Source organism: Rhodamnia argentea, chromosome 10 (assembly GCF_020921035.1).
Source record: "Rhodamnia argentea isolate NSW1041297 chromosome 10, ASM2092103v1, whole genome shotgun sequence".
NCBI classification, from domain to species: domain Eukaryota; kingdom Viridiplantae; phylum Streptophyta; class Magnoliopsida; order Myrtales; family Myrtaceae; genus Rhodamnia; species Rhodamnia argentea.
In genome coordinates, this window is record NC_063159.1 from 7,200,113 (window position 1) to 7,213,057 (window position 12,945).

General features: G+C 39.4%; 2 protein-coding genes across 2 annotated transcripts in view; one reads left to right on the forward strand and one right to left on the reverse strand.

The window, feature by feature from the left end:
* LOC115750563 (protein FAR-RED ELONGATED HYPOCOTYL 3) overlaps positions 1-12,945 on the forward strand; it is an 874,908-nt gene that overhangs the window by 436,539 nt on the left and 425,424 nt on the right. The window lies entirely within an intron of this gene.
* On the reverse strand, positions 11,648-11,995 carry LOC115750585 (antifungal protein ginkbilobin-like protein). Its single transcript, XM_030688055.1, has one exon. The coding sequence runs from the start codon at positions 11,993-11,995 to the stop codon at positions 11,648-11,650; it is 348 nt and encodes a 115-aa protein (XP_030543915.1).

Sequence of the window (12,945 nt, forward strand, 5' to 3'; positions counted from 1 at the left end):
TATCTACGTCACCGAATTTCGATCAAAATTGACCAGAATGACTATATTGACAATCTTCAAAAGATTTAAAGCTAAATTAGAAAAATTAAAATATTTATGATTGAATGAGCCGTCGTACAATAAATTTATGATTTTTTTTTTATGATTTCTCGAACAAATAGTATACATGATGCTTGGGTCCTTACCTATAGTAAAGTTAGCGATCCAAACGAACCCAATTAGAGAAAGTGCAGCTCTTGGAATAGTACCCATCATACTACTAATCTCTTCCTAATTAATACTTTGTGCTCCTAATTGCTACTAAAACGCCCATTTTAGGGCTATGCATGAAGTAGGTTACATTGGGGTTCCACCCGCTACTAATTTGCGTTGTGGATGATTAAATGCAAACAATAATCAATTTCCTAATTTTCTATGTATATGCGTTTCTAGTTTCTTCGATCAATTTTGGTTTCTTAATGTAGTTATCTTGTCAACACTTAACATCATCTTTTTGTCTTGGAGTATGTCTTGACTTGTTGATTGACCAAGAAAGTTGACTTTTTGTCCCTTGAAGTTTGCACGTAAATCAGTTGCAGTTAATATAAAAATTTAAAATTGATACATCCGCAATATATTTGTCCCAAATTATTTTTTGATCAAAAAAAATTTCAAACCGATACACCTACAATAAATTTATTCTCAAACTATCTTTATGACTATAATAAACCCCAAACTTCTATGCCTATGAGAAGTTTATCCTAAACTATTTTTCTAACCATAAAAATTAATAGTCTCGAATCCATCTGATCCACTTTGAAGTTAGATGCTAAATTCTAGTGCAATCTTTAGAAGCTTAAGTCATGAATGGTTAGAGGCGAAATCACTACGAAGTTTTGATGATGAATAAGTAAATGATGCAAATGAAGGGTAAAATTTTCCCGTATTTTGTCTTCAACCTGTCATGTTCTAAATGGAGCAGAAGAAGATAGGCTACACATAGATCGATCATCAATATTAACAGTAATAGCTAATCTATGTACAAACTTCAAGTGACCAAAAGTCGATTTTCCTTGGTCTATCCACAAGTGAATACATACTCCAAGACAAAAAGATAATGCTGACAAGATAACTACATGAAGAAACGAATTAATCACAGAAACTAGAATAGCACGCGCTTAGAAAATTGGGAAATTTATTTTTGTTGGCATTGACAAATTCACTCCAAACTAATTTTTTCACCATCAAAAACCTCAAATTGATATACTTGTGACAAATTTACCCATCGTTAGTTTTCATTAAAATTTACTATCAAATTACTGAGTTAGATAACACGTGCGGTTGATGGGTATCCCAATTTGGGGTTGTTATTCTTTATTTGTCACAAATAAAGAAGGTTTGGAGTTTTTTTGTGATATTAACATAATTTAACAGAAACTAATGGAGGGTAAATTTGTCACAAGTGTGTCAATTTGAGGATTTTGGTGGTCAAAAAATTAATTTGCGATGAATTTATCACAAATGTACCATTTTATGATTATATATACTTATTGTCCATTTTAGCTTACGGCTCTCTAAGCTCATCCAAGTTTTTAGAACATGATGCCCGATGCCAACAAGAATTCTTAGTTCAACCTCTCTAAAGAAGAGTCCGCTAGTAGTCTTCACTCAACCTCATGCTACTCCTTTTGCACGAGAAATTACATACCATATGTTTATCATTTCGTTTTCTTAGCATCGATTTAGGTTGCAAGTACTGTCCGCGGCAAAATTGTCAAGTAATTGAAACGAACTTTAGTTTTAATACCCAATACACTTAGGTTTTGTGCCATAGCAATTGATGTAATTCCTCTATATTTTGATCTATTTTCCATCCAAAATGCACTTAGCAACTACTATTCTGTATTCTCACTGGCGATGACTTAGGCATTACTGTGCCAAAAAAACACATCTGCATTGATTATTTGCCAATTGAATGGGAGATGGCAAGCGGCGAGGGTTGAGTCAATAGAAACATGGGAAAATCACGAAAAAGTCCTAAATTTATTGTTGGCTTGGAGATTCGTTATAAATCTTTTAATTTTATCAATTTTTTTTGGTTGAAAATTTTACCAATTTAAGAGTAACTTTTTTTTATGATTTTTCAATGTAGTCTTTCCAGCCAATAGTGGCTATAAATCTCTAATGTGGATGGAGACAGTCCTACATGGCACAATAGGCATTGACATGAACCATTTTTGCAATTTAAAAAAATTATAAATTTTTTTCCTTGGTCCATTTTTTTCTTTCTTTTCTTTTCTTTTTACTTTACTTTTCTATTTTCCCTCCTTGGATTTCTAGCTAGCGGGCCCCTAGACAAATTGGTGACGCCCTTGTCGGCCATGGGGAAGGGCCATGCCTATCGGCCAATGATGGTCACAGACTATTACTGCATAACGAAATATGATTATTTTTTTTGTAAGGTAAGTATGTATTGATCTTCCAAAAAGCTAGGTACAAAAGAGCCGGACACAAAAACCATGAACTCAAAGTGGCACAGGATGTGGCATAGGGAGTTCATGGGTGAAGCGGCTGCAAAATATAACTAGGGAAAGAACAAGTTAAGGGATAACAAGCCGATAGAAGAAAGCCAAACAAGTGGCCTAAAACTAAGGGGCCAACTAGCGAGGAGAAGAAAGCCAAACAAGCGGCCAAAGATTAGCATGGGAGTCAGCAAAACCAGAGAAACGGCAAGCTGTACAAGTACAGGAAATGGTATAGCAATAAGCAAAAAGGAAGCTCCGGAGACGTGTGTAGCAGCTTCATCGCGGCACCACAGCGACAGCAACAGAAAGTCCCGTGAGTACGTTGAGGACAAAACAGCAGCAACAAAAAACCAGGAGCAGTGGAAAATGGAGAGAAAGTCCCCCAAGTAGCATATAGTAGGAGCCAGTGGCAAGAGAAAAGAAGAACTGAAGCAGCAACATGGATCCGCAGCAGGTTAGTAGAGGCTAAAGCATCCACAGAGAACTGAACAGAGGGGCAGATCCCAGTGGGTGCAGCAGCGGCCAACAGCAGAAGAAGTAAGCAGCAACAGTATAATAGTTGGAGAAGAAAGAAGAAGCAAAAGTCCAGGCGGAGGCAACTCCCAAAGTGTAGAAGAGGCAAATTCGACAAGAGCAACCCCGGACCAGAGGTAGAAGAGGTGAGCAGCATCAGCCAGGGCACCTTCGCAGCAACTAACCAGAAATAGTAGAGTAGTCGCAGAGGCTGTAATGAAACAACAAGAAGCAAAAGAAGAAACAACAGAAGAGGCCCCAACCAGGGCAAAAAACCCACAACAACTAGCGGGATAGCCCAACAACCGGTGGGCAGAACAAATGCTAGACATAAAAGAAAAATTAAAAGAACAGACAGATAGCAGAAACCAGAAGGGCCAAAGGCCAATTAAAACGACAAAAGGCAGACTGAACCAAGAGGAGGCTGTGTGAAAGGATCCACGACTTAAGGCTCAAGGTAAGAGCCACCAGGAGGGCAACCAGCAGGAGGTGAAGGAGGAGCCAAAGGGAGACCAGAGCACCAGTGGGAGGGGCATTCCCAATGATCAGCAACAGTAGAGTGATGGTGAGAATCCAGCAACCACAGTAGGAGGCAAAGGCAAGAGAAAGAAATATCTAGCAGGAGCATCCATAGCGGGATCACCCAGCAGTCTATAAACCCCAATAGTAGTGGACACCAGGGGGGTAGAGAGGACCTCCTACATAAGGCCTAGAATACAGCAGCAGGTATAGGCAAGCAGCATTAAAAAGAAGCAGGGGAATCCCCATAGTCCAAACAGTAGGGGCAATGGCCACAGAACAGCATAGGGAGCAGAAGCCATAAAGCATAGACACTATAAGGTCAAGGCTCTCCATGATAGAGTAGCAGTAGAAGGCATCTGTGAGGGATTGTGGCTGTATAACACCGTGCAGATAGCTTCCAGCAGCAACATAATCCATCGTGAAAGCATATAGTCGATGCGCCTATTACGAGGATAGTCCCAAACATGGAAAAGGGGTAGACATCACAGAAGTATATCGAGCTGAGAACCGAAAACCTCCCCTTAGTGAACAAAGGGACCAGCAACAGAACCATCAAGGCATGTGCATATTAGTCCAGCAACAGTGCAGGTGAATTAACGTTGAAGAGGCCATCAATGGAATGAGGCCTTGAAAAGTCCCCCTTAGGTCCCCCTTAAGTCCCCCAGAGGGAATAATAATGCATAGAAACAATAGGCAGTAAGAGCAGAATCAGTCGAGACTGTCCAACCGTGTATTTAGGAGGAGTAATGCTGGAGCCAGATAGGAAATGTGTGGTCCAACTCGAGCAAAGGCTTGGCAGCAGACTTATATAGTACTATGGTAAATGTAGAAGGAAACAGTAAATAAAACCCAGCTGCTTAGTAATAGTAACATGCCCCAGCAACCAGAGTATGAGGTCAGCAATGACAATGAAAGTTCTAGTAGGGACATCAATGATCCAAAGTGACAATTAGCAAGTGCACAGTGAACCAACAGCCTCATAGCACATAGCAGAGACGCAACAGCAGCAGCCCAACAGCAGGGTAATTCAGTTACAAAAGACCCGAGAGCATCACAGCAGCAGAAATAGGAAAACAGCGACAAAAACCATCAGGGGCGCCCATATATACAGCAACAGAAGAGCCAAGGGTGATAGACCAGCATGGGAAGCAGAAGGTATAGATCTAAAAGAGCATAACAAAAGCCTTCCATATACGAGTGGGGACAGAATCACAGCTCCCATCAGTACTACAATCCAACGTGTGAGCATGTATTTGATGCAGCAACAGCAATACTATAAAGGCTCATCAAAAATAGCAGCAGAAAGACCCCAATTGTTTTGGATGCGTCTATTTCGAGAATGATCTCGAATAAGCCCCAACGATAGGGCTTTATCCTTGACGAGTTTAGTGAGGTGGAAAAGCATCGCCGGAACAAAAAATTGCTTATTGCGAAATAGAATATCATTCCTTGTGATCCAAATAATGTGACAGAGGGCACTAAGGGCAAATCTCGCAATCCTATGGGAAAATGAGGGGCCACCCAAACGTGCATTTGCCCATTTAATGAACTCATTCCAAGGTCGATTCCGCCAATGTAGGAGAAAGTTGGAAGCCCAAGTAGAGGCTAGTTGGCTAGTAATAGAGCAGCCAAAAAAGAGATGATCCACCGAGTCCGGTGTACTATGGCAGAAAACACATGAGCCATCGTCTATTATACGATATTGAAGTAGAGTTTGGGTTGGAAGACGAATATGTGAAGCTAGCCACATAATAAAAGTATCCCGCGGTGCAAGATCCTTGTTCCATACGAATGAATGCCAATGAACCTTCTGGCCTCTCGGCCCAATAAGGTCCCAGGCTGAAGAAACGGAAAAGTGTCTAGAAGAGTGACCACTCCAAATGAATCTGTCAGCCCTACTCTCCACAAAAGACGGCACCGGATCCAACCAAGGCTGAATGGCAGAGAGTACCGTAGATGGTGGGAAGGAAGAGTTAAAAAACTCCCGAACGGTGATCGTGCGAGGGATCCTAGCCCGGTAGATATCCCCAACTGTGAAGAACCTATATAGAGGGCCTTTCTCGTGCCAGTGGTCAAACCAGAATGAAGTTGAGAGGCCATTCCCTAATCTCCATTTGAAGTGCATGAAGAAGTCTTGGCGGAGGCCTAGTACTTTCTCCCAAGACGAAGAGCAAATAGTCGGTGTAGTTGTAATCCAAAAGTTGGATTTACGTAGAAAATTGGAATGAATCCATTTACACCGGAGAGATTCCTTGTTGGTGAAGAGAGACCATATGTGTTTTACCATCAATGCTTTGTTACAGTCCAGAAGCCTGCCGATCCCCAAGCCACCTTCCCTTTTAGGGCAACATATGTTCGCCCAAGAGACCTTAGCCCCTCCAACTCCAAGATCAAGGCCCTTCCACAGAAATTGTATAACGAAATATGATTGAACTGCACTAAATCGATAAAAGCTCAAAAGATAAGATTAATGGAGTCACGTTCAGCCTATTACGATACACAAAAAAAAAAAACAAAAAAACAGCAAGCATTAAGAATTTTATCAATCGCAAAACAATGAGCATAAAATAACCCACACAACCAGTGATGCAAAAGGAACCCTTTATAACGAGGTCGGACAATGCGGTGGCTAACTCGTTAAACGGGTATTCTTCGTATCTCTGCAGTCGTCTGGGAGCTCAATCTGAGCCCCGAAGCTATTAGGACAAGCCTTAGATATTCAAACCTAGCAGCAGGAGACAGGCAAAGCAGCTGTGGAAAGAAAGCGTGTTGCTGCAGTTCGCATGACCATAGGCGATCAAGTAGGACAAGGAGACCTGGTGTAGTAGTCGTAATTCGATTGGCTTTGTGTGAGGATCACCATATTGTGGAGGACAAGAGCTACGTGGTCTTCATAAGGATCGCCGCTTGCATAAATTCCGGTGTTGCAGACGAATACGTAGGTGGGGAGTTGGTCACCTAAAACCATGTTGAACATCCAAATGAACCCAACGAAAGTGACTACAGTGCTTGGTAAATTAGCCATAACACCTTCTCCTCCTCCTTCATTGGCAATATATAAAGATCTGCTTCTCTTTTGTTCCTCCGTTGCTTAGTAAAATTTCCAGATGACTTTGTACGTCTATTTTTACGTGCTCTGGGAGATTATGTTTTCTTGTATAGATGTGTTTCTTGTTTTCCTTTTCTGAAGATCCAGAAAGGCTTTTTTTTTTTTTTTTGTTAGGTCTTTTTGGCATGTAAGGTGCTTCTCTAGTGATTGATCAAGGACTTTGTCTCTTTTGCAGTTAAATACTTATGAGGTGTGTATTTTCTGTTGGAAAAATACCGGAGGAAATGGAGTAACAATGTAGTCGGACTATGAGGCGTGTAATGACTTTCTTTTAGGATCACTTTGCCTCACAAAATTACAATAGGTTTCTGGTAAATTCCCTTCAGGATACAACAAAGTCACGGTGAAAATACTGAATAGTAATTTTAGTAAATCTCCTGAAACTCTCCATGAAACAATAGAAAATTTTCTATCTCTCTTTTGAAGGAAAACGAAAAATGAAAATAAGTAACTAAAAATTAACAAAAATGTTCATTATATAATACGAATAGAACACACCTCTTAGTGTTTGAACAACTCATACGAACGTGCCTATTTATGTCCAAAAAATCGCAATTTGGACATCGTTTGGGTGTAATAATCGCCATTCGGACACAACTGTTTGCATGTGATAACCACCATTTGGGCACAACCTTTCATGTCCTAACAGTCACAATTAAAAAAATTAATGAAATAAAATTATCGAATAATTAATTTCGAAATAAAAACAATTGTTAATTGAGGCTTATTTCCATCTGCGGCCCACAAAGTGCTAAGTGCGCCTAATAATCGGGCAATTATTCACGCACCTGCACATGGGTATGGTGAGGTCTAGCCTGCTCACCTACCCATTTCTCTATTTGGAAGACTACAATAATCTTCTCTTATTTAAAGTGTCTTGCACTCTCTCATCCGTCCAATGTGGGATAAGGAAAATGCCTTATTTATTTGTTTTACAAACAAACACCAGCAATCCCCCACTTTGTTTATAAAATAAATATTTTTAATAACATATATATATTTATTTAAAATAAGATACATCCAAAATTCCATGAGATCAGTATACTTACATGACGATCTCTTTCAAGTTAAACCTTCATTTAGTGCAAGTATCTCAAAGCTCTATCAAAGTCAGAAGTAGCTGCCGACTTTAAACTTCTTACTTTCAGTAATAGAATAGGACATACCGCACATACACTAACCTTTTGTTTCAACGAGAAGTTTACAATTTACTTAGCACTGTTATGGCCTTGTATTTGTACCTTTTATGAGTTCTCTAGAAAGCAAATATAACTTTCGTAAGAAGTGGCACCACTTTTAAGCTTATATAGGTGAAGTATCTATCACATGTTTTTGTTACTTTTTAAGACAATACATTAATGTATTATACTTCATTAAGAATATAATCAGCCTCTAAAAAGCTAACAAATGATATTGATTTCTCATGTAGGGGCGAATGTCAATATCATACAATTACTTTCAATAACTTATTCTTACCCATTAAACCATATAACTAGTAATGTGCTAGTATTTGGTCGGGTTACCATTACTAGTGATTTTAATTAAATGGTTTCACCCCATTTCTTTCGAACTCATTATTACTACCTCTCTTGGTAATGCCTTTGTGAAGGGTTGGCCAGATTCTTGCTTGGCCTTACATAGACAATTATAATGATACCATCTTGAATCAATTATCTTACATAATCATGTCTTACACTAATATGCCTAGACTAATCATTATAGGTGCTACTATAAGCTCTTGCCAAAGTAGCCTCACTATCATAATAGGTAGAAATAGGAGGCATAGAACTAGGCCACAATTTGATGTCCGACAACAAATTCCTAATCTACTTGGCCTCTTTTCAGCTACTAAAGCAATAAATTCTTATTCCATTTTTAAGTGAGATATGTAAGCTTGTTTCTTACTCGCCCAACATACAACACATCCTCCTAATATGAAAATCCATAGGATAATCCTAAATTTTTTGTTCTCTTAAGATAGCAAAAAATTCTGGTAATAGCATTCCAATATTCTATACTTATATTACTAGTATATCTACTCAACTTACGCACAAAAAACAAAGGATTTTCTATGTACTTATTCATCAATTTCGTCTATAATGATATTTGCAGTTGTCTTATACTTATTGTCCTTAGAAACAGCGTCTAGCAACTATAGTCCATTTTAACGTTTGACTCTGTAAGCTCATTCAAGTTTTGGAACATGATGCATTTAACTTAGTATGAATAGTGTATTTGAGGAGATGCTTCTTTCCGCTAAGCTAATATTCGTTCCATAGTTATATAAGTTTTCTAATTTATTATATTAAATTTATGTCTCGAGTTTGAGATTTGTTTGGTTTGTTGAACTGTCGGAAAGAAATCTGAAGAACCTCTTGAAGGGCATACAGAAATATATGTTGAGATTTGGTTGGTCATTTGACTCTGCGTATGACCGCACACGAATATCTCCGAAGAAAGCCGTTGCAAGATAAAAGTAATGGGCTCACAAATGTTATTATTTACGTGGTTATTGGTGGGAGCGAAAAGGTCTTCGCTGGTGGAAAGAAATAAAACTGAAAAGAGGAGACTTTGTGGTTCCCTTGTTTTCTGGAACAGCCGAGAGCGGTGAGAAATAGGAAAGTCAGACGTTGGTACGCAGATCCCTCTTGCTTGGGCTTGAACACGGTGATTTGTGCTTTGGGAGTTTTCATCCAAATTGAGTTGTTTTATTAGTTAATACATTAGGCTTAAGTATAATCTTGATGTAGGAAACACTCGAGCATTGTGAGCGATTGTAACTTCGATTCATTGATTATAAAGGGTTATTACTGCTGGCTCTCCCCTTGAATGTGGATACCGATATTCGGACTGAACCAAGTAAATCTCTGGTGTCCTTTATTGTTGCTCTTTTATTTCGCTGGTGATTTCGCATTGACTTAATTTGCAAGATCCTAATACGTTTCTGTGTTAATATTACAAGATATTACGTGGTATGAGTAAACACGGGAAAATTACCAAAAATGTCATAAACATATTATACGGCGGCCAATTCAATTGTAAACTATTTAGTTTTGTCTTTTTTGTGTCGAATTTTTTTAATGATTTTTCAATTTCGTCTTTACGGTCAATTGTGGCCCCGAAATCACCGGGCGTGGATCTTGTTGTCTTACGTGCCACAACCGCCATTGACATGTACAAGATTTGCAATTTTAAAAAATTACGATTTTTCTTTTTTCCTTTTTTTCTTTTTCCTTTTTTTTTTCGTAATCTTTACCTTTTCTTTTTCCCTTCCTTGGATTTCTAGCTGGTAGGACTCGTGCAACAATTGGCGACGCCCTTGCCGGCCACATGCAAGGCCATTGATCTCTCGCCCGGATCCGGACGAGGGCCGTGCCCGTAGGATGGTGAGTGTTATGGCTCTTGCCTACATCTAGGTGAGGGCTACGAGCCCCTCCTTGGATCTTGGTGAGGGTCATTGCGCCCTCACCCGGACCACCAGATGGAGGGTCGGTCGAAGACCTCGCCGGCCTAGAGTGGAAGAATAAAAGAGGAGGAAAAAAAAAGAAAAGAAGATATAAAATCATAAAGAAATTCAGAAAAATAAAAACATTGCAAAGCTTATCTTCATTGGTGTCAATCGTGCTATGTAGGATAGCTAGCATCTATGTTAATGATTTCCCACGTGGCCGAAAGCACTGTATTGACAAACCATCAAGAGTTTTAAAATTAAATTGATAAAATTGAAAATTTTATAAATGAGCGGTTGTACAATATATTTAGGTCTTCTTTGGTGATTTCCTGAACAAACACTATACACCATGATTGGGTCCTCACCTACTGCAAATTGAAGATCCAAAAGAGCACAATTAGAGTAAGTGCGGCTCTTGGAATGGTACCATCATACATCAATTCCTTGCGAATTAGTTCTTCGATGCATCCAGTTACATTAGATTTGTAGCCTTTTGTATGCACTTGAATGCGGAAGTAGAAGATTACCAATCAAGAATCCGAAACAAGGGCCTCATCATTAGGGGCTAGGCTCCACAGGCGGTGATTCTCAATCACGAGGCGATTGGGGGGGTACGTGACGCATTGGGAGTGGAACTCAATCCTGGAGGAAGTGAAGGCAGGCGTGCGGATGATGACGTGGCCGGTCGCGGCGGAGCAATTCTACAACGAGAAGCTGGTGACCCAAGTGCTGGCGGTGAAGAGAGTGCTGGTGGATGAGGAAGCAGAGGAGATGAGGAGGAGGAGAGCAAAAGGACTTCCAGAGATGGCGAGAGGGGCTGTGGAAGAAGGCGGGTCTTCTTGGTCCGATTTGGGTGCTCTGATCGAAGAGCTCAAACTGCACAAACTGGCTCACAATAAGAAGATCTGATTCATGGCCCGGAGCAATCGATCTCAAATTTTTGCTTCAAGAGGATAAAACTTAAGAAATGTTTATCTCGTTTTCTCGGTTTCTGTTGTGGTTTCGCAGCAGAGAAAAATGCTGGATTTGCTGTTTCTTTTCGTGGGATTTATCATCGGAATGTTGTGATCATTCATCTTTTTGTCCGTGTCTGGTTTGAAATAGTCTCTCTCTCATTTGTTGTTCTGTGGATGGAAAATTACAGGGGGAAACACATACAATTTCGGAACGTCGAAGCAGCGGAGTATATAAACATAGATATGGTGTCCATTCGGTAGGGTTTTTCGTAATTATAACAGTGGCGAAACATGGCATCTTGTCTCTTCGAAACGTTTGATAAAGTTTAGTATCTAACTTCAAAGTTAATTAGATGGATTCGAGACTATTACTACATAAAGAAATATGATTGAACTACACTAAATCAATATAATCTCAAATAAGATTAATGGAGTCATTGTCACACTATTGCAGTACCAAAAAAAAAAAAAAAGGGCAGCATGCATAAAGTGCTTTGTTAATAACAAAAAGATGAGCATAACATAACCCACATAACCAGTGATGCAAAAGGAACACTTGATAACGAGATCCGACGATACGGTGGCTGACTCCTTAGTTATCGAAAAACTGGTATTCTTCGTATCTCATTGTACAGTAGTTGTCTTCCATGTGCAACTGAGCCCCGAGTCTATTAGGGCAAAACTGAAGAACTTCATGCCTAGGAGTAAAGAGACATGAATAGCAGTTGTAGTAATCCATCCCAGTGTAGCAGGCGGCATGACCGTACGCGATCGCAGTAGGAGAAGGCGACCAAGTGTAGAAGTCATAACCTTGGCCTTGTGTGAGCATCACCAAATTGTTGAGGACAAAAACTACGTTGTCTCCGTAAGGATCGCCGCTATCATAAACTTGATCGCTGCAGAGGTATGTGAAGGTGAAGGCTAGGTTACCTAAATCCATGTTGAACATCCAAATCAACCCAACGAAAGTGACTACAGAGCTTGGTAAGTTAGCCATAACACTTCCTCCTTCATTTCTTGCTTATGACTCGATGGCAATATATAGAGAGAGCTGCTTCTCTTTGGTTCCTCCGTTGGTTCGCATTCCACTAGAACATTAAAACTACATTGAAATTCGATATGGCTTTGTATGTCCATTTCTACATGCTTCTGCGCATGGAAGATAGTCTATACAATAATGACTTAACAAGCTTTGGGAAATCATGTTTGCTTGTATAGTTGCGTTTCTTGTTTTCCTTTTCTGAAGATCAAGAAAGTCTTCTTCTTTTTTAGATCTTTTTGGCGTGTAAGGTGTTTCCTCAGTGATCGATCAAGAACTTTTGTCACTTTCGCCGTTAAATACTTAAGGGGTGTGTATATTCCATATACTTGTTTATCAATTTCGTTTATAATGATATTTGCAGTTGTCTTCTTATGCTTATTGTCCTCAGAACCAGTGTCTTGCAACTATAGTCCATTTCCACTCGTGACTCTCTAAGCTCCATCCAATTTTAGAACGTGGTGCCCATTGGGAAAATATGATGAACGAATGGAAAGAAATGAAATCAGATTATGATGCGTGATAGTATTCTCATTAAAAAATTATTTTCTGCACAGCATTACTAATAGTTACCAGCAAAAATTCTCTAGGATACAATAAAGTCTTCGAATGAAAATATTATATAGTAATTCTGATATTTCCCCAAGAACTCTTAAAAGGAAAAAAAATTGGAAAGACGGATGGATCTCTTTCACAAAGAAATAACGAAAATCGAACCAACACTGCCCTAATGCTAACAAGAATTCTTAGTATTATACATCCAATGTAAAGAAAAGTCTGCTAGTAATCTTCCCTCAACCTCACGCTACTCCTTTTGTAGCTGAAATAACATACCATATGTTTCGTCATTT